This window comes from Podarcis erhardii (genome assembly GCF_964252035.2).
Source record: "Podarcis erhardii genome assembly, chromosome: 5".
Lineage (NCBI taxonomy): Eukaryota > Metazoa > Chordata > Lepidosauria > Squamata > Lacertidae > Podarcis > Podarcis erhardii.
In genome coordinates this window covers 94,109,603-94,136,430 of record NC_138509.1, presented here as the reverse complement: position 1 = coordinate 94,136,430, position 26,828 = coordinate 94,109,603, and the positions used below count along the sequence as shown (strand labels likewise).

The 26,828-nt window shown below is 47.9% G+C and overlaps 1 protein-coding gene across 2 annotated transcripts in view; it reads right to left on the bottom strand.

The window, feature by feature from the left end:
- The window catches only part of CLCN2 (chloride voltage-gated channel 2), a 75,394-nt gene that overhangs the window by 6,457 nt on the left and 42,109 nt on the right, over nucleotides 1-26,828 (bottom strand). The window contains exons 3-20 of one of the 2 annotated variants that reach the window (XM_081862305.1): nucleotides 25,493-25,624; nucleotides 24,638-24,766; nucleotides 24,013-24,146; nucleotides 23,759-23,836; nucleotides 22,269-22,347; nucleotides 18,110-18,235; nucleotides 16,847-16,931; nucleotides 16,647-16,748; nucleotides 15,201-15,285; nucleotides 13,831-13,986; nucleotides 12,962-13,031; nucleotides 11,146-11,256; nucleotides 7,861-8,074; nucleotides 7,446-7,579; nucleotides 2,696-2,880; nucleotides 2,380-2,485; nucleotides 1,635-1,711; nucleotides 1,414-1,473 (exon numbers count right to left, since the gene is read on the bottom strand). In XM_081862305.1, the coding sequence (XP_081718431.1) occupies nucleotides 1,414-1,473; nucleotides 1,635-1,711; nucleotides 2,380-2,485; nucleotides 2,696-2,880; nucleotides 7,446-7,579; nucleotides 7,861-8,074; nucleotides 11,146-11,256; nucleotides 12,962-13,031; nucleotides 13,831-13,986; nucleotides 15,201-15,285; nucleotides 16,647-16,748; nucleotides 16,847-16,931; nucleotides 18,110-18,235; nucleotides 22,269-22,347; nucleotides 23,759-23,836; nucleotides 24,013-24,146; nucleotides 24,638-24,766; nucleotides 25,493-25,624 (2,063 nt within the window). The remainder of the gene's footprint in view (nucleotides 1-1,413; nucleotides 1,474-1,634; nucleotides 1,712-2,379; nucleotides 2,486-2,695; nucleotides 2,881-7,445; nucleotides 7,580-7,860; nucleotides 8,075-11,145; nucleotides 11,257-12,961; nucleotides 13,032-13,830; nucleotides 13,987-15,200; nucleotides 15,286-16,646; nucleotides 16,749-16,846; nucleotides 16,932-18,109; nucleotides 18,236-22,268; nucleotides 22,348-23,758; nucleotides 23,837-24,012; nucleotides 24,147-24,637; nucleotides 24,767-25,492; nucleotides 25,625-26,828) is intronic. The other variant, XM_081862306.1, reaches the window with a different exon arrangement.

Genomic DNA, 26,828 nt, shown 5'->3' with positions numbered 1-26,828 from the left:
AACCGAGGGACTGGTGGCCGAAGCAACAACCCAACAAGATAATTTGAACCCCAACCAAATCATGGTATTTCTGGAAGCTCACACAGAATCGAGGAAATCATCTCAATGTTGCAGGATTTCACTACAGGAGTTGGAAGAGGCGTGAATTAGCTAGGGAAACAAGTGATTCTGAAGCAAGGATGAAGGCGATGGAGATTTCTGATTGGCTGTTCCAGAAGATCACTATATAAATAGTTAGTCGATAAAAAAATGGGAGGGGGTATGGATTTTTTTTTTGGGGGGGGGTGCGCCACTAAGAGAGAAAAGATGAATCAAAACAAGAGGCCGAACTGTGCTGAAGGCTCTGGCTGTGCCGTTGCCCTGCTTTCACACTGTGGCACTAGATAATTTCAGCAGTCAGTCAACCGAGGAAGGAGCAGTGGCCTCAGAGCATTTCCTATACAGCATCGGGAGCAATCCTGGGTTCACTCCAGACCAATACTGCACCTTGCTTCCCTTGTACAAATCGCCCACGTGGATCAGACCAAAAGGTCCAGCCATGCCCAGCATTCTGCTTCCAACCGTATTCACGGATATCCCGTGCTTGAACATGAAGGTTTTATTCAGACTTTAGGACTACCAGGCAGTGATTCGCAAATTCACAGCGATGAGTTCTTGTTCTCTTTTTAAACTTTTGTGGTTAATTGGGGGGATTCTTTTCCTTTTCTTTTAAAAACTCACCTAAGGGAGTGGCTGGATCAGGGTTTCTCAAACTTGGGTTTTTGGACCACAACTCCCATCATCTCTAGCTAGCCGGACCAGTGGTTAGGGATGATGGCAACTGTAGTCCTCAAACAGCTGGAGACTCGAGTTTGGGAAACCCTGAGCTAGAACTTTGGGGAGGTGGGAAGGGAGATTTTGTCTATTTTGGACCTGTTGCTCGCCAAGCGTCATTGGGTCCCAAGTCATAGGGAAGCAGGACTTTTCTTGTGCAAATCACATTTAATTCAAATGACGATTGTACGGGATCATTGTTCAACCTTAGTGGAACAACACCCACCCACCCACATGTACATGGGGAGCGGTGATGGAAGGGAGTAATCGTCTGTGCTCTCTGCCTCCAGCTTCAGCCTGGAGTGGGGAGTGCTCTTGTGTTCGAATCCTGCTTTCTGGGTTCCCACAGGCATCTGGTTGGCCACTGTGAGAACAGGATGCTGGACTAGGTGGGCCACTGGCCTAATCTAACAGGAATCTTATTATTCTCAGTATCTTGGGCAGGCCCCAGTTGTTGGGGGGCATGGCACTACAAAACAGAAAGAAAAAACCTTCAGCACAGTCCCAGGCCTTGATGGACACATTTGGGGGAGGAAAAGGCTTCTTGCCCTGTGATTGTCTGGGTGGGAGCTGCATGGACGTGGCGTGGCCCACACTTACCGCCACGGAAATGCGGACACGCTTCGACTTGCGCTTTTCAGGCAGGCCCGAATTCTCATCCTTATTTTACCAAGGGGGGAGAAAATAAGGAAGAGAGAGAGGAATTATGGGAGTGGGACGGCTAGCACATAATTCCCAGGGGAAGAGAAGAGCCTCTGCCCAGAAACAGACCCAAACGCGGCACATGGTGGGGTGGAGGGTGGGGAGGAAAGAGGCCTCACCTCAGCTGGCTCTGCTGTTGTGTTGTTAGCGCAAAAAAGGCTCCTCAGAGCGATGCCTGGGGGGTCCACAGTCCCAGCTGCCCAGAGAGAGAGAGACAGAGAGAGAGAGAGAGAGAGAGAGAGAGAGTGTTAAACATCAGAGGGGCCTCACTAGAAAGGGACACTGTAAAGCATGGGTCAGCAAACTAAGGCCTGGAGGTTGGATAAGGCCCGCCAGGGTTGTAAATCTGGCCCGTGGCGCCTGCCACCCACTCAGTCAGTCGTCGCGCCAGTTTAGCTCTGGGGAGAGGCGCTTTCCTGGGAGTACATCTCCCAGCATGCTCCGAGGTTGCTCAGACTTCCGTGACGCTGGCCAATCCAAAGCCTTAGCAACTTCAGGCCTCCCCTCCACTGGCCAGTTTGATGCGAGCTGGCGGCCAATGGCGACCCTTCCCGAACCTCATTGCTCCAACTGGGGCACAGGGCAGGGCGCCTTGTTGAAGTCTAGCTCCGAGAAGGGAGGAGAAGCAAAGGGGCGGGAGTGGAGGAGGGAGGAGGATGGACACCCTGGTGTAGGGGCCCCTCCACGCAAACCGAGACCCAGCACTGGCGGGGTGCCCCCTCCCTAGCCGGAGGGAAGGCGTGTGACCGCAGGCGCATGCGTGTGGTCCAGCCCACCGCAAGTTCTGAGGGACAGTGAACCGGCCCCCTGCAGAAAACGTTTGCTGACCCCTGCCGTAGGGCTAAAGGGGGACACAGGACTCACTGGAGACACTCTCGGATAAAGTGCTGGAGGCTCGCTTTAGTGCCGGCTTCAGGGGCTTACGGGACTCACTTCGTGGCGGGACAAAGGAGGATTCTTCGGTGATGATCTAAGTGTCGAGGGAGAAAAAGGGATCAAGACTTGGACCCTATCGCTTTGCCACCTCAAGACAACATGGGCTGCTTCTTCTGTTGACGCTACATTCCTCAGTTACGTCTGCTCTTTGCCTCTCCAAATCAACGTAGGCCCTCAACAATGAGCATATTTTGCCAAAATACTAACAACACCACCACCACCACTCTCCTTGGTCTTTGCCCACCTGAAAGCGCACGCCCGTGTCAGGCGTCTGGTGCTCCTCCTCGCCTTCTGGAACCTTCTCGGTGGCTCGGCGGTCGGCCTGGGCCTTCTCGCGCATGTAGTGGAGCCGGCGTGCGTAGCTCAGCTGCTCGCTCAGGAGGGTCACGATCTGTGTGCGCTCGATGGAGCCCAGAAGGATCATGGACTCTGCAGAGGCAAGGGAAACCAGGCTGAGCTTATTTCTGGGCCGAGAAGCCATTTTTTTGCTAATAGACCAGGTGTGTGCTTTGATGGTAAAATGGCAAGCTTTTAAAAATAATTCAGAGATAGGGGACAAGACAGGGGAGAGGCAGAAGGAGATCAAGGACAGCTTGAGATGTTGTGGGTTGAAGAGGAAGCCCAGGACACTGCCAGCTTGTCTGAAGTACAACTTTGGTACCTTCTCCATCTGAGATACGGGCAACATGCCTCCGCAAGGAGAAACAGCAAGGCCAAATTTTGCACATGACTGTGTTGGGGGAGGCACCTGAAATGTGACATTGGGTGCTTCCCATCTGCAACACCTTCATCTCCAAAGGTGCTCATGCTAGCCAGGTGTCAGGGGCTGGATTGAGGAGTAATGGTGGGAGCCGCCTGCCCACTCTCTGCACCTTCCAGAGAAGAGGAGGACAGTATAGATTTAGAACAGTGGTTTGCAGAAGGGCATAGTTCAGAGGAAGCAGAGGGGGGAAGCTGGGAAATATTGGGGGAGCATCAGGAAGAAGAAGCACCAGGGGGAGGCAGCTAACAGACTCAGTGTCTCTTGAAAACATTCCTAATCCTCCCTCTCCCACAACCAGGCGTGCCGTCAGAGTAGCAGATCAGAAATCTCAGAGGCAGAAAGCACAGGCGCAGGGCTGACGTAGAATAGGAGTGACTGAGGGGGTGGGACTTCACTTGGAGCAACACCATTATCTAAGAGAGACCACATTCCTTTGTTTCTCTCTGTGAATATTGAATAAACTACTTGGTAAGAACTCTTCTTGTTTTTTCTGCTTCTTGAGGGATAGGATTCCCTGAAGCCTCGACACCAGGTTCAAATGTTTGGTAAAGTGCCCCATGCAGGCATCACTGAACACTGCCACTTCAGAATACAGGCATTTCATAGAACCATAGAATTGGAAGGGATCCCGAGGGACATCTAGCCCAACCCCCCGCAATGCAGGAATCTTTCCCCCAACGTGAGGCTCGAGCTCACACCTTGAAATCAAGTCTCATGCTCTACCAACAGGGCTAATTTGTGTGGGAGGGCGGAGGTGCTCCATGTTGAAGGGAAATCCTCAGACCCACACACAGAATAACACCCCTGTGCATAGAAAGGTATGGGTCATCCGGGAGAATTTATGAGTGCCCTTCTCCTGAAAGGGGCTAGCTGTCCAAATGCAATGTTTTCTTGGTAACAGGAGTGAGTATTCAAGCATGATCCTCGCTTTGCTACGCTGGTAGTTTCTGATGAATCACAATACCTCAGAAATGCCTCTGAAACAGCCAACTATTTTGATGCAGAAGCTTTGACTGGAAGTTGCTGGTTGCTACTGCGCCTTTGTGTGTGCGCTGCCTTGTTGCAAATGGATTCTGGGAGTGAACCATGAGGTGGGTGCAATGCACAGCTGGGGTCTTGCTTTTTGGTGTGGCAAGTCAGCACAACTTCTAGGTCTTTAGATGGAGGACAGAAGACACCTGCATTCCCTGCCAGTTTATCTTGCTTATCAGGGCCTGGCTCCAATCAGTTGGCCTTGACTCCCTCCCCATCAAACTTTGCAAATTGCCATGACAACACGGCATTGTCCCTGTTGCTGCGGTAGCCCTGTAAATGATAGCTGTGGCTAGCAGGAGGATATCGATGTCGCAGCAGGGGAGCTGCGTGGCATGAAGCTGGAAGGAGAGGATCAAGCCCCAGGCAGGCAGGATGACAATGGCATCTCCCAGGGAGCAACAGGTGGCAGGCAGGAGGGATGAAAGGTGGGCAGAGAGAGGATGGTGCTGCTGCATAGTCACTTTGCCAAGATGGTTTTTGGAGGCAAGTCTGTAAAAAGGCCCCCAGAATGCACATATTGGAAGAGGAGGTTCTGCAAGCGCAAAACTGCAATCCTAGTCAGGTTCAGAACTACTCGTGTAAAATACACCGGTCAAAAACTGCAACCATGAGGCCAAATAAATCAGGACAGAGAAAAGAAATCCCCTCTTCACACAGCTCAGAGTGAAACTCACTCCCACAAGAGGCAGTGATGATCACCAAATTCCTGATGGTTATGCTCTGCCTCAGAGTTTGCCCAGTAGCAGATGATCAGCCAGTACAGATCCCACGGACAAAGTGTTCTATGTTGGCAGTGGCTTCCTCTTACAAACAGCTTAGGTGCTGGCTCTGCACAAGCTGCAGCCTTTGGACCAACCTCAAGGGGAGCTCCATCGTGGGAAGTAATAGTACCACTCTATTCTGCCTTGGTCACACCACACCTGGAATGCTGTGCCCAGTTCTGGGCGCCACAATTTGAGAAGGATATTGAGAAGCTGGAACAGGAGGGCACCCAAGATGACAAAAGGTCTGGAAACTAAGCCTTACGAGGAGTGTTTGAAGGAACTGGGTATGTTTAGCTTGGAAAAGAGGAGCCTGAGAGGAGATATGATAGCCATCTTCAAATATCTTAAGGTCTGTCACATGGAAGATGGAGCAAGCTTGTTTTCTCCTGCTCTGGAGGGTAGGACTCAAACCAACGGCTTCAAGTTACAAGAAAGGCGATTCCGACTAAACATCAGGAAGAACTTTCTGATAGTCAAGAGGTGGTGGGCTCTCCTTCCTTGGATGTTTTGAAGCAGAGGTCGGTTGGCCACTTGTCCTGGATGCTTTAGCTGAGATTTGTGCACTGAAGGGGGTTGGACTAAATGACCTCTGGGATTCCTTCCAGCTCTATCATTTTACAATTCTGTGATTCCACATAGCAGGATAAGTGGCCACAGACATTTCCAGAGTCCCTCCAAAGAGGTGTCTGCAGCTGAGGGTACCAAGAGCCCAGCAAGTAATGGAGAAAATGTATATACGGAAGTCCTGTTTGCTCAATGTGTACGATGGATGGAGGCAGTGCCTGAGGGTGCAAAAACCTGCTGGAGCTTCATCCATGTGAAAACAAAAGCAAAACAAACAAACAAACTTGAGAGGGATTTGAAAAGACTGTTGCGCTACTGACAGTGATTGGATTAGTAAACGTTTCTGGTCCAGTTATGTTTCCAGTTCAGCTATGGCCCCGAATGCTCTGATTTTGTTATCGTTTTGGCCAAATTATCTTGGTAACTATTCCACCGACTCACTAAATCGATACGTGTAGGAAAATAGCCTATTACATCAGCTGCCTTGGAAGAGGCGTCAGGAGAAGTTGGAGGATCTAAATTTGTCGCCATGAAAGAGGCCTTCAATTAAATAATCGATGAAAACACTCAATTGTAGATGTGCAACGCTTATTATTTGCCTGCATTATGTGAGCATTGCAGAGGCAGAGACAAGCACGAGAAACTCAACAAAGCCAATAAAAAAGGGGGAGGCTTGGCTGTGCTTGTCTGGCTTCTGCAGCAGAGGTGGAGACTTGGTGACTCACTCTGTGCCCTCCCCTGCCCATCGTGCAGCAGAATTTCTGTTCCAATTGGACGCGGAATTGGCAGGTTCCGGAATGAGAAGAATGGCATCTGTTTAATGCAATGGTGGGAAATCTCCCAACAATTACTTAATCAGGCCTGTTGGGTCTCCCCATTTGGCCTGCGAGTCACTATGTCAGGTAGCTGACAGGTGGGCAAACCTGCCTGCTGAGGGTGGGGGAAACAAGGATCTCACCCACTTCTTACAACCCCTCCTAGCAGCTATGTATTTATGCATCTGAGGATAACACTTCCTGTACCCGATGAGGTGGGCTGTACTCTAGGAAAGAACACTAGAATCATAGCATTGTAGAGTTGAAAGGGACCCTGAGAGTCATCTGGCCCAACCTCCTGCAATGCAGGAATCTCAGCTGAAGCATCCATGACAGATGGCCACACAACCTCTGCTTAAGAACCTCCAAGGAAGGAGAGTCGATCACCTCCCGAGGGAGTCTGTTCCACTATTAAACACCTCTTACTGTCAGAAATCCATTGGTTCAGGTCCTACCCTCTGGAGCAGCAGAAATAGTAATAATAATAATAATAATAATAATAATAATAATAATAATAATGTTATTTATACCCCACCCATCTGGCTGGCTTTCCATCTTGTTTCCCCAGCCACTTGAGGCAGCTTACAGAACATAAAAAAATGTAAAACATTAGACATTAAAAATTTCCCAAAACAAGCTTGCTCCACTCTTCATGTAATAACTCCTCAGATAGTTGAATATGGCTATCATGCCACCTCAGTCTCCTCTTTTCCAGGATAAATATACCTGAGTACAGTGGTACCTCGGGTTACAAACACTTCAGGTTACAGACTCTGCTAACCCAAAAGTAATACCTTGGGTTAAGAACTTCGCCCAAGGATGAGAACAGAAATCGCACGCTGGCAGCAGCGGGAGGTCCCATTAGCTAAAGTGGTACCTCAGGTTAAGAACAGACCTCCAAAATGAATTAAGTTCATAACCAGAGGTACCACTGTATCTATTTGTTAGTGTTTAAGGTTCCAGAAGACTATATTTTTTGCTGCAAAAGAGCAACACAGAGACTACTCCTCTGGAAACACGTATTCATGAGGATCTGCCTTGCCTCTCTCTTACCAGCTGATTCCACCAAAGCCAAGCTCTTCATTTTGGTTCCATGCAGCACATCCTGAAGATCGCGGTAGCGGCAGTTCAGGGTTATGTAGCGCACGTCGCGCACCATGATGTCCTCCACGCGCACATTGTACTTCCTGCAATACACAAGAGGCGCTGAAGGAAGCCTGACCCATCTCTGCACTTCTCTCTGCCACAGAGTCTCCCAGCTCACTAAGCCCTGTTGCCTCTTCCGCTCCCAAACCTCCTCCTCCTCCTCCCAGGCTTCTCCCTCTGACCGCTCACCGTCAACCCACCACCACTCCCCGGGCTCTGAGCCTTCTTCCTCTGGGGGTTCCCCAGCTGATTCCTCCCACAATTCCTCTGGGTCCAACCCGTCCCTGACAGCCACCAGGCCAACACACAGAGGCACACTTACTCCTGATGTCCCCAACCCAGCTCTGGCAAGTAGGGCAACTTCTTGATGCGGATGATGCTGTCGTAAAGAGAGGGCTGTAAGCTCTGGGCCACGGCGTTGGCCAGGATCACTGCGATCATGACCGGCAGGATGTGGGAGATCTGGCCTGTCAGCTCAAAGACGATGACCGCCGTGGACACGGTGTGAGTGACGGCTCCAGACAACGCAGCTGCACCTGGAGGGGGTTAAGCACGGGAGTGAGCTGTGTGAAGGGCACCGTCAGCTCAGGTCCTTCGAAAACTGTCACCGACTAGGCAGAGGAGGAGGAGGAATGGTGGAGGCCGCCTCCCCTCATCCTGACCCTTCCAGGGAGGAGGAAGAGGAAGACAGTATAGATTTACAACAGGGGTTTTCGGGAGGTCCCAGCTCAGAGGCAGATGAGGGGGAAAGTTGGGAAATAATGGGAGAGGAGGAGGCAGAACCGGAGCAGAAGCTGGCGGACACAGTGTGTTTAGAAAGCATTTCATTTTTTTAAAATAGATTTTTATTAAAATTTTAAAGGTTACATGAGTAATAAAAAAATAACAGCAGAAAAACACCCAATTAGACCAAATAAGAAAGCAAAACAATACATAAAAACAAGTCCCATCAAAGAAAAAAGATAAAAAAAGGAAAACAGACAAAAAAGAAAAAAAATGCGTACAATAAAAAAAAAAAGAACAAATCAAACCTTTACATAACTTTCTTTCTTTAGCTTATTTCCTTGACCTCCTCACACCTCCCCTCTTTGTATTCTGGTTCAGTTGGATATTTCAGCAAATCCTTCATCTTTGTTTTTATCCTAATAATTTATCTTAATATACTGTAATTTAACATTCTCTTCAATTAATCCAATTAATTCTCACCAATTAATCATCCATTTTTACTTTGTTTAATCTTATTTCTCCTTAAAACTAATATATTTGAACTTAATCTCTTAAGACATTTCCCCTAGGGTCATAAAAATTTCATTCCACGATTTTTCCATCTCTCATTAATTTTTTTTTTTTAATCTCCATATATACACCTTAAATTCCCAATTTTCTTCCACCGTCTCCCCTCCCCGGTCTCGGCTCCTGCCGTCAGTTCCATCAACCTCCCAGCGTCCATCAACCTGGAGATCTTATATCCGAGGCTCTTAACTCTTCTTCACTCCCCTTTTGCCGATCTTCTTGATAATCTTTGGTGCTAAAAAGCAGATCTCGGGGGAGCTCCAACCCAACGATGCTTATATTCCTTCTTGACAGGTCTGCCAGATTTCCAGAGTTAAAGCTAGGGCCCATAAAGTATTCCGAATCTTGTTTCAGTCTTTAGAAAGCATTTCAGACCCCTCATCTCCCAGAACCTGGCGAGCCTTAAAAGTAGGAGAGCAAAGAGCTCAAAGACAGAGGGCACATAGCAGCACCCGTAGAGGAGACGAATGAGGAAGTGGGAGAGACAGGAGTGGAGATTTGCTCGGGACAACGACACTACCCAAGAGGCTGGGTTCTATAGCCTCTCTCTGTAACATGGAAATAAACTGTCCCTTGTCTTTATACTTTCCTGGGCAACCAGCCAGGAGCCACTGACAGCATCCTGACAGAAATGCAGGGAGGTCTTAGAGCAAGCAGGGGAGAGAGGCAAGCAAGAGCCTGAGAAAGCACCCAGCCACCCCAAAAGACCAGGCAGGAGTAGGCTAAGTCGGATGCAGTATGCCAAGCCCAGCCCAGCCCAGCTCTCACGATGGCTCTTGGGAGCCTAAAGGCACCGCCAGCGGAAATGCCACACCTCAAGGCCTCATGCATTCTAGGAGGGAAAGGGAGGAAATGCTTTTTGGAGACCGACGCCCTCCCTCTCTTCTGGGGCCACATGTCAGGGATGGGTGGGGCCAAGGGCAAAAGTGGACAGGGCAACCCAGGCAAATTTTGCCTTTGCACAGCAGGCTAGTTTCTACACCCCCACCCAAAACACCCCTCCTCTCTGTTCTTAACCCAGGCAACCAATATGAATTATTAGAGCTTCAGCTGGGAGGGGGGACGCTCTAGGAAAGAGTGAAGCAGGGCTGATGGAGGGCATGGTTTGCGGAGAGGCTTGAGCGACTGAGGGCCCTGGAGGGCCACATCTGACCCCTGCGTCTGAGCTCAAAGGCCCCACTCCCAATCTCTGGACTGCTGCAGTTTGTGGAAAGGTCCATGGTGACAGAAGGAGAGGCAGAGGCGTGGGCTGCATTCACATTATACACACATTATACCAGGCACAGGCAAACTCGGCCCTCCAGATGTTTTGGGACTACAACTCCCATCATCCCTAGCTAACATGACCAGTGGTCAGGGATGATGGGAGTTGTAGTCCCAAAACATCTGGAGGGCCAAGTTTGCCTATGCCTGCATTATACTATGATGATGCCGCCTTAAACAGTCATGACTTCTCCCAAAGGATTCTGGGAGTGGTAGTTCTGCTAAGGGTGCTGAGAGTTGTCAGGAGAGCCGTCTTCCCCCTCACAGAGCTACCATTACCAGAGTGGCTTAACAATCGTTCCTTCTTCACCAGGAAGTGCCCAGGCCCTAACCACTATGCCACCCTGTTCTTGACAGAGGTGGTGGTGGAGGAAGGGGCCCATGTCTGAAAATCCACAGTTTGAATGAGACACTCAGAAAGGATCCAGAAGCTCTGTTTCAGCTCCTATCATTCTCAAAGGCTCCTGTGCCAAAGAGGTCATGCAGAAGTCGAATGGAGTGTCAAAATTCACCTTGGATAAGGCTATCAGTAGCTCCCAGCTGTGACTGGCATAATAATAATAATAATAATAATAATAATAATAATAATAATAATAATTTATATCCCACCCTCCCCAGATGAAGCCGGGCTCAGAGCGGCTAACAACAGTAAAAATAACACAGTTCACATAAAATCACAATCAGTTAATTGAAATACATTCTAAAATCAATTCGATTCTAAAATCAATTCAGAGTCAAATTAACGGCAACCATTGGGCTAGAGTTCTATGAGGATTACAGAAGGAGACATGCACTGTCTCCAAGATCAGAAGCAGTGCAGCTCTGAATACCACTTGCTAGGGAACGAAAAACAGCCCGAGAGGGTTATTCCTCTCAAGCCCTCCTTGTGGGCTGCCCACAAGGATGGTCAATGTGGGAAAAGAAGATGGACTTTGGTCTGATCCATCTGGGCTCCTGTCACCGCGCCTTGACCCTCTTTCGATGAGGGAGTGCCCACCCCCAGCTGAACATCCCAGTTTTTGGAAATGGTACAAGAGAAGCTGCCTCTTACCCACCACTGCGTAGCCGCCGGGAACAATGCGGTAGATGTTGCTGTCGGTGTGGATGCCGTCCGGGAACCATGCCGCCATGCTCTCGCCCACCAGCCGCCCAAAGGCCGCACCTGCCCGGAGAGACAGAGGCAGAGTCCAAAGGTGGATTTGGGTAGGTATGGTTGGAAGAAGAGCAGAGGAACACTCTGAACCCACCCGGACTCTGCAATCATCATCTGAGGCCTATCTTTGCGTGCCTCCTCCATGTCAGGTCCAGAGAGTGGCAGCACAGGAAAGGGCCTTCTCCCCCCCAAAAAAACACACCCCCAGAGTCCTTTTTGTTGGGGGTAATTCAGACTGAAATTTCCAGGTGTTAGAAAAGGTTACTTATGTATGCAACAACTGCGGCCCGTGTTTCGTTAGCCCCCAAATGGAAAATGAGCAAGGTCCCAACTAAAGAAGATTGGCAGGTTAAGTTGACAGAACATGCACAACTTGCAGACTTAACACAGAATAAGAGAACAAGAATGACATACGTTTAAAGAAGATTGGAAAACGTTTATTGAATATACGGGAAATAATTGTATGCAAGCTGAAAACGCTGGCAGCATTAAGATAAATTCAACAGCGTAAATAATTTCTGATGGATGTAATAATGGAAAACTGATTCATATAGTTTTTGTGAAATATGCAGGGATATACAATATGCAAAATGAACCATGGAAAGAGAAGAGGGGAAGTCAGTGATATCTTAAGTAAGTAAAATGTTTGTCTGAAATTGTAAAACAGAAAATTTAATAAAAATCATATTAAAAAAAGAAAAAGAAAGAAAGGGCCTTTTCTGCAGTGTCTCCCCATTTGGGGAACAGACTCCCCAAGGAGGTTTGGCTGGCGCCTTAATTGCACACCTTTAAGTGCCAGGCAAAAATATTCCTCTTTAACCAGGCCTTTGGCTGATTAATCTTCGACGCTACGGTCTTTTAAATGTGTTTGTGCGGGGGGCGGGTATTGTGACGTGGCTTCTGGTTAAACTATTTATTTGCACTTTTATCTTGTGATCTGCCCTGAGATCTTTTGGCAGAAGGCGGTATATAAATATAATATGTATAGAAAACAATAAAAAATGTGCAAAAATCCAGGCACCAAGAGGCCACAGTTAGGATGCCCATGTCCCTGCCAGCAAATCTTCCTGGCTCTTTAAGTTTGGCCCCCCAATTTTTTTTTTAAGTAAAATAAAACCCCATATGTGGTTTGTTTGTTTGTTTAACCCACAGAGGAGATGGCAACAGGGGGATATAGGGCTTGGGACCAGGACAAACAAGAGCAGAAACGGCTATTCAGCATGCACAAAGGAATTATGGGTAATCTTGTCACCACAAATAGCTTTAGTCAAAAGTGGTCACTAGGGTGGGTGAATATTTGTCCATTTTGGTTATTCTCAGTCTATCAGTTTTCCAAACTTAGGAAACTCAGTTTGCCTATTTTTTTGTTTAAACAAAGTTCATATGAAAATTTGCATGCATTGTCTATATGTAATTTTGTGCCATTTATCCCAACAAATGGAATTTTGTGTGCAAAACATGAATCATTTTCACTGCTACATGTACCTTTCACACGCAAACATTGGTTGCAGAACTGCAACTTCCGAAGGAAGGCTTCGTTTCAGTTTGCTTATTGGTCTGGCAAGTGTGAATTAGGCCGGGTCACTTTTAAAATGCAAATGGCACGGATTTCTGTCCTGTTCCCATTGGCCACCAAGGGAGGCTGCTTGATCCTCTTCTGGGAAGAGTTAAGTGTCATAGAAGCACAGAGAAAGTTCTAGAGTCTCCTACTCACCAATGACAAAGACAGGCATGAAGGCTCCACAGGGCACTGGGATGGTAGTGGCCAAGGCTGACATCCAGAACTGGGGAGAGGACAAAGAGAGAGGTGCCCGTTATCAGGAGGGGAGAACCAGGAATGCCCTAGTGACCTCTTTGTGCTGAAGCGCTGTGGGAGGGGGAGAGAAGAAAGGAGAAGGGCCCAAACCCCAGGACAGAAAAAGAGACTGAAGATTACAATTCCCACAACAGGCAGGAAAACCTCTGCAATTTTCAAGCAGCCCCTCTTGGGAGAAGTTTGGGAACCAGCAAACGAGACCCGAGTGCCTGGGGACTAATCTGCAGCAGCGTGGTTGAAGGAACCAGCTGCAGTCTGAAATGGAGAAGTCCTCAGAATTCCCTACTGGTTGGTTTTATCTGCAAAGGGAGAAGAGGCTGTTTTGACTCCAGCACTTAAGCAATCAGATAGTACAGGGGGAAGGGAGAGAGGAAGGAGAGGGGAGGGTGGGCAGGAAACGGAACATATGCTTGCATTTTCTAGACCCCTCAGCAGCGTCTCGTGTACCACAGCCCTGAAGACCCAGGGGCAATTGTTCGGTGACTCAGCCCAGCTGAGTCCTGGGAAGGTAACCAGCAAAGCTCTTGTTCACGGATGCTACAGACAGCGTGGTCCCTGCAGCTGGCAACTGCTTCAGTGGCACAATGGGTCAAGCGCACCTTGCGGTTGAGCAGAAGGTTGGCGGTTCGATCCCAGCCAGGGATGGCTGTAGGGGCAGGATTCCTGCATTTCTGGGGGTTGGACTGGATAGCCCTTGAGGGTCCCTTTCCACTCTACAATCATATGATTCAACTGGAAGAAAGGGGTGATGGGGAAGGGCGACACACCTTCATGAGGATGAAGACCACCAGGGTGACAAAGACGTTGGAGCGTGGGTGCTTCCAGGCCTCGGAGGGGCCCACATACTCAAACTCTTCAGCCAGGCCCTGCTTGGCCCACGTGCGGTTATCGAACAGGGTCACGAGCGTCTCCTTCTGCGTGAGCTGAGAGGCAAAGAAGGGGAAGAAATCAGGGGGCAAGAAGGGAGCCATGCCTGCCCGCAAGCGTAAGCTCTGGCTGTGTGTTTACAGAACTGAATAGGCTTAACACCGCAGTCTTCCTTAGGGACAGAGGTGGGGAATGGTTGTAGCAGTTGTGTGAAACGAAGTGACACCGGGCGAACGATGGCATGTACCGTACGTTTCCGTGTACAGTGGTGCGAACAGGATGTGTTCCGGAGCTCCGGTCAAATCCTGAGGTTTCCGCAGCCAGAGGTGCCTGTTCTGCGCATGCGCACGGCGCAACACGAGTGCTTCTGAGCATGCGACCAAACCCAGAAAAAATACCTCCGGGTTTGACGTTTTCGCAACCCCAAGTTTACGTTACCCGAGGGTAATGTAAGCCGAGGTTCTACTGTATAAGACTGTCTTTTTAAATTAAAAAATTATGTTCAAAATTAGGTGTCGTCTTATACATCGTGGGGCCGTGGGAGTGGCTGCTGCCACGAGTTGGAGATTGTTATTGGTGGCTGCGGCAAGGGCTGTTGCTGATTCGCTGTCGCTGCAGCAATTGGGCGGGTTATTTGCTGCTTTATTTGGCGATGAGACAGAGGAGTCTGGTGGGTGAGTGCTTTTCGGCATCTCCCCTGAAAAAAAGCTCAAGAACTCTGCCCCCCCCCATGAACTTCGTGGAATCTCCGCCCCCCCTTTTCTTAATTTTGAGTCCCCCAAAATAGGGGGCGTGTTATACATGGGGCTGTATTATACACAGAAAAGTACGGTATGTTGAGTGGCTTGAAATCTTACCTTATACTGCCCGGTACTTCTCCCTGGTTTTATTTATGTTACGTTATGCTTATGGATACGATTTATGTATTTTGCCACCCACATCATTTGATGCAGAGGTTTATTCCACCCCCCTCCCTGGTACTTATTAAACTATCTTACAGATAGTTAAGTGGCCTGCAAGTGGATCATAGCAATAAATAAACAGGGTACCGTCAGCCCAGAATTGCAAGTTACTCTTCTTAGGTGAGTCAAGGGAGGGGGAGAGACCATTATTGTTATTTTTTTATGACTATATTTTTATTATTGATGCTACATAAAGTGTTCTTAATGCTGTACAGTACCCTGGGATCTCTTGATAAATGTGGTATATACAATTAACAAATACAACTACTACTACTACTACTAATAAATGTTCAAGAGCTACAAATTACCTGCCCAGCCATGAACTGCCCAAAGCCAGGTGGGAAGGTCAGCGTTGCTATGAGAAGCGTGACGAGAGCGGGGAACAGCAGGCGCCTGGAAGGTCACAGACAGCAGTGGTTAAAAAAAGAGAGTGGCCCCACTGCACGTCCCACCCCCCAACAGAGGCAGCGTGGTGTAGTGGTTAGAGCATTGGACTATGGCCGGGTTCAAATCCCCACTTGGCCACAAAGCTCTCCCTGGGTGTGACCTTGAGCCAGTCACTGCCTCTCAGCCGACTCTACCTCACAGGGTTGTTGTGAGCCTAAAATGAGGAGCGGGAGAACCAAGATCGCCACCTCGAGCTCCTTGGGAGGAAAAGGTGGGATGTAAATGTGACAGGTGATAATAATAAACAGACAAACAGCGGGCACAACTATGCTCCCCAAGGCTGGCAAACCCTCGGAGGCTCAGAAGGTCATCACCACTTGCTTGGGGAAGCAGCTGCCCCTAGGAGGATTAGCAGGCTTCCATCTTAAGGACCAGGGGAGGTCAGTATTCTGCGACTGTTCGTGCACAGAAAGTGGATTAGGCGCATGCGAGTGGGGGAGAGGCAGGCAAGGGAACCCCCCCTCCCGAGCCACAATTTCCCTGCAGCTGGGTGGAAGCAGTATTAGAACAGCGTACTCTCTGTATGGAAGTGAGAGCTGGACCATAAAGAAGGCTGATCGCCGAAGAATGGATGCTTTTGAATTATGGTGCTGGAGGAGACTCTTGAGAGTCCCATGGACTGCAAGATCAAACCTATCCATTCTTAAGGAAATCAGCCCTGAGTGCTCACTGGAAGGACAGATCCTGAAGCTGAGGCTCCAGTACTTTGGCCACCTCATGAGAAGAGAAGACTCCCTGGAAAAGACCCTGATGTTGGGAAAGATGGAGGGCAGAAGGAGAAGGGGACGACAGAAGACAAGATGGTTGGACAGTGTTCTCGAAGCTACGAACATGAGTTTGACGGAACTGCGGGAGGCAGTGGAAGACAGGAGTGCCTGGTGTGCTCTGGTCCATGGGGTCACTAAGAGTCGGACACGACTAAACGAACGACTCTCTGCAGCATTTCATACAGGGCTGCATTCACCACTTGAAATAAAATGCGCCCAACACTCACCCACATAGAAACCTCCCTAGTTTATCAGACTACTTCCGAGCCAGGGTCCTCCAGAGGTTTTGGGCTAGAATTCCCATAAGCACCAGCCAGCACGATGGAAATTGTAGTCCAAAACATGCAGGTTGGGGAAGGCTGGGTTATGCAAATATCAACTCAGAAGTAGGTACTAAAGGCCCTCTAACCTCCATTTCCAACCTGACCCCACCTGTTACATAGCTGGACTAAGCCACCCTTGGGCCTCCATTGCCCTCTCTGGGGCCCCACTCATGCTCAGGACAAGGCACCCATGTGTCCAGCAGCCGTTGTGTCTTACTTTTTCATGAGGAACCGGTTAATGGCCTTCTGCTTGCGCATGAACTGGACAATCTTCCGGTTGAAGTACACGAAGAGTGCCCCGCCAAAACCGCTGGCGATCCTGAAGAGGAGAGAAGAAGGCCTCAGTGTGGGGAAGAGGGGTCCTGCAGGGAGGGAGGGAAGTGTGGGGTAGCGCCAGAGAAACCCTATGAGACTCACCCAATGACAGCAAAGGCCGGCAGCTCCTGCAGGTCGAAAGGGAAATCCAGTCGGAAGCGGGTTTTGAAGAGAGCTGTGATGGTTTCTGAGGGAAAGAGAAGGGTTTGGGGTGACCAATCTCTGGTCTCTAGGACAAGAGGTGTGGGGGGGTGGCCCCTAGGCTTCTCTACCTGGCCTTAGGAACCCACAACGTTTTTGGTTTTTTTGAAACAGACATTATGGATTTTGTTACAAACGGATCTAGAATGTTGGTCTGCCTCATGCATCACAATAAACCATGGTTTGCCTTACATCATGGTTTATTTGCAAACGTGCCTTCTGCCTGCTGCCCAGCTCATACAAACCATACAATGGCTTGTTGTGTCAGATGAACCCAGACCATAGTTTGCTTTCCCCACCCCAAAAAAACAAACCATGGCCCGTAAGCCAGAAATCAGCCAAGGTTTGCACTTGGCTGATATCTGGTTCAACACTCACAGTTTGCATGAAATGAACAAAACGGTGGCCAGGGTTCAGATGACACAGCACGCTTTAGGTGGGGAGTAGGGGAGCCATGCCCACAATTGAACCATGGTTTAAGACAAACCATGGCTTCTCTCTTTTAATCCCCAGTTATATTTGATTAAGTTTCAACATTTTTAACATATACAGTCAAGACAATTCCATCTTTTCCCTTATTTTTTTTCAATGAGTTCCCCCCCCCCTTTCTGGTGCACCCTATCTTCTATCTATCAGATCATACCCACAATATTATAATCTAATTACTTCTGTTGCTCATAGCTCAAATTCTGCTCCTTAAATTGTCCGAAAAAGGCATCCACTCTTCAGTAAAACACTCATCATTAGATTCTCTTAATTTTACTGTCAATTTTGCCACTAGAACTATGCAAAACAAACTATGGCTTCTCATGATGTGCAAGCCCGGAAATTGTTGTATTTGACTGGGTTTATCTTCTGACAGTTCTTGTTCTGTATTTCTGGAATGACAGTTTGAGGTCTTGATTTTAGGCAGGCAGGCATAAAGCACTTATTATTATTTTCTTTTTAATGCAAGTTGAATGAGTTATTCTGATTCACGATTTTTGGGCTGCATAGATTCAAGAGTTCTGCAGAGGGGTCATCATGATTGGTCAAGAGAGATGTCCAGTTCTGCATGGACCCCAGCACTCCCTCGTTCCAGCCCCGGCCTCACCACCAAAGTAGACAAGTTTGGAAGCAAGCACTGGAGATGTTCCTGTCTGGGAAGGAAGACAGGGGCCGTACCTTCATCCTTGTTCCACACAGCGAGAACCCGGAAGATGAAAGCACTGAAGGTAGCGGCAAAGAAGCCACGCCAATAGTTGCGGACGGCGAAGAAGGTTGACGTGACTTCGATGCTGAAGAGGACACCTGGTGGACACAAAGAAGAGGGAAGAGTCTGGGAGCCACCAGAGGGTTCTAAACTCAATACACATGAGGCCCCTAAACCACTACCGGGGTTCTCCTCCTAGGACTGAGTTCGCCAAACTCATAGAGTTAGGGAATGCAGTACACGTCCAGCACTGAATGGAAAACAGAGGCTGCATCCATGCGGTGCTGGAAGCCTGGCACAACTACTGATCCAACGGCAGGTCCAGTCCCAGCTCCCTCAAGTTGGGAATTACTGAGCTGGGAATAGACAAAGGCCGCAGCTGTGCTGTGGAAAATCTGGCAGATTTTGTGCACATGAACATGCATGGGAGTGCAAGCAGGGTGGCCCAAGGACAACTGATATGCAGCAATCAGGGGTGGTCAAGGATGAATCTTGGGCTAAGAGGAGGCAGCCCTCCGTTGTTCTAGTGGTCAGCATGTGGCACTATATATAATACCGCTTCCTGTCCCGTGCCTCCTCTCCTCTCAATAATCTCCATTTTTGAACCCTTGTCCTGCATTAGTGGGACCCCACCCAACCACACTCCCCCTTCCCTTGTCCTGCATCACCACGACTGTTGCTTGGAAGCAGGAGACGACAAAAATGGTGCCAGCCTGAGGGTGGAAGGAGATGTTACAAGAGACAGGAGTTATCAGAACTCGGTCTCTCTTTCCATTGGCTTTCTGGGAACATGCCAATACAACCCAACTTGGGCTGTGTTCTTCCCTGCCTCTACTGCTAGAAGTCAGCAAAATGAAACAAGGGGGGGAGAAAGTTGAGGTATGAGGGACTGAACCCTCATGCACAGCAGGAATTCTTCCATGGCACTAGAATCCCTCTTTCTGGAAAAGTGCTTGATTGCAACTATTAATTTTGTTGTGTTAGAATCTGGAATTTGCTCCTGCAAGATGGAGTGGTGGCCACCAGCTTTGATTGCTTCAAAAAATAATTAGGAAAAAACCCCTCATGTTCTTGGCCACAATATTGGAGACAGTATTTCCTCTGAATATTGGTTCCTTGGGAATGCAAGCGGGGAGAGGCCTCTTGCTCTCAGGTCCTCCTTGCTAGAGACCTCTGGCTAGCTGCTGTGAAAGAGGATGTTGGACGAGATGGACCACTGGCCTGATTCACGCTCTTCATGCAATGAGTGGCTGTGTGCCTTTGCAGATTTAACCGGGGCCGTGCAATGCCCTGCCTGGAAGCCTCTCTCTTCATTTGCTCTCACCAGCAAATTCAGTCCCTTCCTTCCTGCAACTGCTGTGGATTGAATTCCTCTTAAAGAAAGAGGCAGCCTGGATGGGGGGCCACTTAGTCACTTAGAAGCTCCCTGCGGTGGAGCATTCCCCCCCCCCATCCGTTGGTTTCGCTTGGCTTTTGAACTCTTACGTCCGCACACGCCGACAGGTGTTATCTGGGCAAATGAGAAAGGGTCTCCCTCCCTCCCTCCCCTTATTTCTTTTGGGAAAGCTGGCAGAAAGGGAAAGACACACAGAGATACACAGACCAAGCCTTTGCTCACAACAGAAACCAACACGGAAAGGGACACAGACACCAGTCACCAACCTAGAAGAGCAAAAGCAGCGGCGAAGAGGATGCACAGCAAGGACTGCCTGGGAGGAGCCCGCAGCAAAAGGGGGGAAGGAGGAAACGAAGTTATGCCTGCAGTTGGAGAGAGGGTTCGCCCCGACCCCCAAAGCCCACCCCAGGCTCACATCAGCATTGGGTTATTGCACTTATTATTATCCAAGGTACTATACAACATCTCTCCCTCACCTCCCTCTTTATATCCTCAGAACAACTCTGTGAGGTAGGCTGGGCCTAGAGAAGGGGACTAGCCCAGGGTCAGCCAGTGAGACTCATGGCTGACCGCAGGTTTGAGCTCCGGTCTCCTGGGTCCAAGACCAACTCTCTAAGCTCTGGCTGAGCGTATAACCTGAAAATCCAAAATACTCAGGGATCAAATGATGGAGAACCCTTTGCTCAGCCCAGTTAAGGAGGATACAAATTGCTTCTTTCCAATCCTCATGGTTCAGGGGGCTTATTTTGAGGCTAGGCTCCCCAGCTCTCAATAATAATAATAATAATAATAACAACAACAACAACAACAACAACAACAACAACAACAACATTTTCTTATACCCTGCCCATCCGGCTGGGTTTCCCCAGCCACTCTGGGTGTTGCTTAGGCCCCAGACTCCATTTTTTGGCATTACCAAAGAAGAGACTGCACTTAAGTGCATGCAGAGTGCTATTTCTCTCAGTCCTTAAGCACAGCCAGCTCCCACATAACTAGGACTAGGGTGCAATAAATTTTAGGCTTCATTTCTGCACTGAGCAGAAGCAAAGACATATTTTGGGAGAGGGGCGTGACCCTGTGGACATTGTCGGTCAGGGTTCACCTCCCCAACCAGAGGGGGTCCAGCTGAGAGAGATGTCCCTACTCTTCTCACTCCCCAGACCCTGTAAAGCAGACCCTTCCCAAACAGCTCCTACTCTTTGCTCCCTCTGTAGAGATATGGGAAGCAGAAGAAGAAGAAGAAGAAGAAGAGTTTGGATTTGATATCCCACTTTATCACTACCTGAAGGAGTTTCAAAGCGGCTAACATTCTCCTTTCCCTTCCTCCCCCACAACAAACACTCTGTGAGGTGAGTGAGGCTGAGAGACTTCAGAGGAGTGTGACTGGCCCAAGGTCACCCAGCAGCTGCATGTGGAGGAGTGGAGACCCGAACCTGGTTCCCCAGATTACGAGACTACCGCTTTTAACCACTACACCACACTGCCAGGAGAGGTTGGTGGAGGGTGTCAGCTGGGGGCCACTCCTTCCTCAGAAAACTCTTCCCACTAATCCATTTGCAACTGGCCACAGCACTTAGGCAGGTGGAAGTGAATGCTCTGGGCAGGAGCTCTCACAGGCTGGTGTTCATTGCGCCTGGTAGGGTGGGATACAAGGAGACGAACAGTAGGTGGCGCCAGAGCCAATGACAGGCAGAGGAGCCAACTCAAAACTGCTCTCCTCCCTGCTGTTCTATCAGGGTGACACTGAGACTGAGAAGGAAGCTAGCAATCAGGCAATTAATCAGCATTCTACACTGAAATTCTCCTACCTATTTTTTGTATGCGATTTAGCCTAACACACACATATTTTTGCACAAAAAAATCCCCCATATAATGAATTTGTGCACGTTATTTTCACTAGTGTGTGCATTTTTATGTGCACGTTTCCCTAGCATGTGTGTGCATAAAAATGCATATATTAGTAATAAGATTTGGAAACTGTTTTCTCCAGGTCACTCCACGCATCTCTCAGGGCCATTCAATGTGGATACACTTTCATTCAGGTTTTGGGTGTGTGTGTTTTTTTGTAGCCAGCCCCAAATCACAACATAAATCACAAAAAGCAAACAAGGCAATCCTAGAGTGCAAGTTAAGACATCACTTTCAGCCTGGCAAATTCTTAAAATTTGAAATTGTGAAGTTCACCAGATCATTTTAGATTGGGGGGGGGGATCCCCTTGGCTGGCCACACTGTTTTAAGTTTAACCCCCCCCCCCCAAAAGCCCATATATAACTTTCTCACTGCTAGCTTATATAAAGCTATCCTTCAGGCGACAAACTTGTCTATATTGGCCAGCAACCATCTGATTTTGAAATAGCTTGATTGACCTTCTTAAAAAATTCTGGAACAAGCAGAGGAATCTATCCCAGATGACTTCTGATCTATCACAAGGTGGGTTGCGATTCAGAACATAATGCACAATGTAATTCAATCTGGCTTGATCCGCTTATGCATTAAGGCAGTCACTTCTTGGCCCATCAGACTTTAGGTGGGGTTGGCTTGAAATCTGAGTAGATGCATGTTTAAGAGGTGGGGGGGGATGTTAATAGATTACTAGGCGATCCTCAAGGTCCCTTCCACCTCTACAACTCTATGATTCTAAAACCAACCCTTTTGTGGTGGGATTTAATTGTAATATACAAAACTAGGAATCTGGAACTCTTTGTATACTCAGAGTCCATTCTGGTATCCTTACCTCCAATCGGAGCAGCAAAGCAGCAGCCAACGCCCACAGCACAGGCAGCTGCCAGCATCTCAATATTGCGGGATTCGTTCTGCAAAAGAAGCCCAAAGGGCACAGAATCCATGAGGAGCTGCTCAAAGAGAAGCAGGTCTGATGGGATGGGTGACTTCCCCTTCTCCACTTCAGAGAAGGGGCTCTTTAAGAACCAGGTTAACTTGAAGCAATGGGCACCACAAAATTGACATGTTTCATCAGAGAAAAGCCATTGCTAGCATTTGTTAAAGCTTGGAAACCTCTCATGGACTTCCTGCGCGAAAAAGAAATGATATCTGGACTTGAGGGTTGAAGACAACATTTGTTTATAGAAAGTGGCTTTGTTGGCAGTTATGTTAGATTGGGTGAAGAAAATATTGTTTTATATAGCAGACAGATGACGATTTGGAAGTTCTTTCTTTCTTTTATTAAGAAAAGAGAAAAGATATAACATTTTGTATTTTTCTCTATAAACCTCTATAATATATATATATATATATTTAAATGAAAAACTTGCCCCACCATCTGAAAGCTCCTGCTTGATACGTCTCCTGTGCTTCTCGACTCTTGCAGCAAGAACCTCTGCCCAGAAGTTCTCCAAACTGGTTCTCTCACCCCCTCAGCTCCTTGCAACCCTCATACTAATACTAATACTAATACTAATACTAATACTAATACTAATACTAATACTAATACTAATGTTATTATTTATACCCCGCCCATCTGGCTGGGTTTCCCCCAACCACTCTGGGTGGCTTCCAGCAAATATAAAAACATACTAAAACATCAAACGTTAAAATCTTCCAGGTACAGAAGATTTTGAAAGTTATTTGAAAGTTTGTAGTTCTTTATCGCCTTGACATCTGATGGGAGAGCGTTGTTGGGTTTTGGGAAATCGGATCCCTCCCCCGGTGACAGTGATTAAGAAGATCAAACAAAAGGAGCGTTCTTACCAGAGTGGCTGGGGAAACCTGGCCAGATGGGCGGGGTATAAATAATAAATTATTATTACTATTATATACCAGAGTTTCTTTCATAATTACAGCAAGAGAAAAAGGAATGTATATCTCTCTAAAAAAATGGCGTTGCTCCCAGTAAAAGTTTACCCCCTCCGTCCCCATTAATCTACGTCACTCCTACATCGGGGGTAATCTGAGCTTGCTGTCGCTCCGCTTTCTGCTCTATCACTCCCAGAGCCTGTCTAGTCCTAGGCGAAGGGGGGTCAGGAATGCTGTCCAAAGACAGTGAATCTGCCAGGACTTCCCAGCTTTTTCCCTTTGGACTATATCCCTCTGCAAACCACTGTTCTAAATCAATACTGTCCTCCTGCCCTTGGGAGGCGGCTCCCACCATTCCTTTCTCAGTCCAGTCCCTGACAGGCATTCCGCAGGGAGGGTGCCACCACCGAGAAGGCCCTCTGCGGTCAGAGATCCTCACACCTCAGCATTTTGCAACCCCATGCGCCTCACCTCATAGATGCCACCGAAGAGTGAGAGGAACTTGCTGAGGAGGGCAGCACACATGCTGGCAATGTGGACAAACGGTCCCTGTGTGGGGAAGGGAAAGAGGAGTCAGCAAGGTGGCCGTACCTGCCCCACGACACACAGATCCTTTGAGAATCAAGCAGCAGCAGCAGCAGCAGGTTCAAGGAGGGGGATATCTCCCGTTGCCCCATACCCCCAGATCTCTTTCTCCAAGAAGTCCTCAATCCTGTCCCCCTTACCTCTTTGCCCAAGGGCATCCCACTGCCCAGGGCACACGTCAGGCCAATCACTTTGGCCACAAAGGTCTTGAGGGTAAGGTACTCCTTCAGCACCACGCCCCGGAGAATTGTCTTCATTTCGGGGATGCCAGAGCCTGGGGAGAAAGTGAGAGACAATGGGATGAAGGGAGAGAAAGGGACAAGAAGAGGGTGCTATACAGAGAAATAAATGGAAAGCTGTGGTCCTCCGGGTGTCAATGAGCTACAGTATCATCATCCCTGGCCACTGGCCATGTTGGCTCAGAATGATGGGAGTTGGAAGCCCATAAACGCCCAAAGAACCACAGGCTTCCCACCCCCTGCTCTTGAAACTGCAAAATAAGTGACCTCTGCGGAGCAGAGACAGGGCACGCTGTGTGCAAGTAAATCAGATTCAGCCAGTTCACACGGAAATGAAAGTCTAATACGGAAATTTCCAAGGTCTGGAACACTGAAGCTTTTCGCAGAGATAATGTTGCTGCCCCTCCAGAGCTGAGCACAAAATGTGGGGCGAGGAACACTCTGGCAGAAAAGGTTGTTTTCATAAGCCCCTTGGAAATGATACCTTTTGTCCCAACAGGAATCCGCTATCTATCCCTGGACTCACCTACAGCTTGCGGAGCCAAGATCTGAGTGAAGCCGGCTGAAAAGGTGATGAGGACCACGGGGTAAGTGACCCAGGCCATGTACTGCAGGAAGATGTTGGCATCCAAACCCCCATACATCCACTTCTGGGCTGCACAGAGACAGAAGAGGAGAGGGTACTTTTGTAAAGTGTGCAGGGGGGATATTCTCGCCTGGTAAGCCCGGGGTGAGAATCCTTCCTCTCTCCTGAAGGCAGCTATAGCATCAAAAGGGCCCCTTTTCAGGAGGCCAAAGGAAAAAGCAGGTGGGAATATTTGCAGGTGATGCTCACTCTCTGCTCCAGCTGCATCACCTAAGGACCAAGCCTAATATCTTGGCTTCCTAGTGGTGCAGGAATAAAACTGCTAGCATATTTGCAAAGCTAAGCTGGGGCCAGTAGGTTTTCAAATTGGATGGGGGACTGTGTGTTGAGATCAGAAGGTTGAATTAAATGACCCTCGGGGTCCTTTTAAAAGAGAAAGGATGAGAGTAAATATTCAGGGCATAATAAAGACGCTCCACTGAAGTCAAGAACAGACATCAGTAGAAAAGGGGTATGCAGGCAAAACTTCTATATCTTTATGCCCTTGTTTCCCAATCTCTCTCTGCCCAGGACTTTTGTTCCTCCAGTTCTACCGTTTGCTATCTGGTCCCCTAGTCTCCTCCTTCCTTAAAACGACTCCAACTTCCCTCCCTTTCATGCCAAGGGCCTTGGACCCCATGGAGAACAGCCAGTTCATAGCCCTGTGGGCTGGGGCAGCCAGCCGGCCCAATCCAGTTGACAGAGGGGAGCACCAGCCTTCCTCTCGATGTCACCGTGTGTCAACACTTTCCTTACCTTGCAGGCAGGTGGCGATGGCAAAATCCATGGCCCAGCTCACCAGGGCCATAAGCAACCCCAAGAGGATCAGGAAGATCCAGTCCTCGCCCACTTTGGAGATGAGGAACTTTTGGCACCGCACAGTGCAGACTGCAGGAAGAGAAAGAGAGAGAGGACGTTTTAGGGATGGAGATCAAGGGCCATGAATGTATAAATAAACAAATGAAATACTTTCTGTATAAATTGGGGTTGCCAACATGGCGTCAGCGGGTGCAGGGGGGGCCTTGAGCACCCCCTCCCAGGCACTCCCCCCTTGGTCATGAGGCATAGAGAGCACCTTTCTTTTTTTAAAAAAGTAGTTTTTTTTTAATGATATTTATTAAATTTTTACAAGAAAAAAATTACAAAACAGTAAACAAAAAACACAAGAGAAAAAAAATCAAAAACCAAAATTTAAAAGGAAAAAATAAAAATCTCTCTTTCTGATATCATACCACTCATTTACTTATTTTCATGACTTCCTCACACCTCCCTTTTTTGTATTCCATTTAAAAGTTTGTTCAGCAAATTCATACCCTCTTAATTTACCCTTAATTGTTTATCCTCACATATTATAACTTCTAACCATATTGCTAAAACCACTTTGTTGTTGTTGTTTTTTCAACTTCATCATCTTTATTCATTTCAGCAGCCCCATTGTATTTATCATGGGTGAGATCCAACAATAGTCATACTCAGAGCAGACCTACAGAAATCAATGGATTTAATTCACTTTATATGTTTCCCTCCCCACTTCAATTTACCTAGAAAGCTCTAGGATAAAAGCCTGTTAATGTCTGAAAAGATCTAAGCTGCTGCCTACGTTGTGCAATCAAATCACAATGCCAGTACTGTATGTCTAATACTGATCAAGCTTAATTTGTTCCATACTTGTTCATTTTTTTAAAAAAATAATTTTTATTAATTTTACAACATAAACAAAAAACAAACAAACATAACACGACTTCCCCATACCTCCCCTTCACTGCATTCTTGTTTTAAATTTTTTTAGCAATCCTTCATCCATTTTTATATTTAATTCTCTTTAAAATTTTCTTAAGCTTAAGTTTTTACAGCTGTAATTCTTTATATCCAATCCCTTGACATCTTAACATTCCGAAATTTTACAACAATTTTTAAGATAGATTTTGAATTTTTTCCAGTCTTCTTCCACTGTCTCTCTCCTCTGGTCACGGATTCTGCCGGTCATCTCTGCCAGTCCCATAAATTCAGTCACCTTGGTCTGCCATTCTTCCAGAGTAGGTAATTCTTTAGTCTTCCAATACTTTGCCAAAAGAATTCTTGCTGCTGTTGT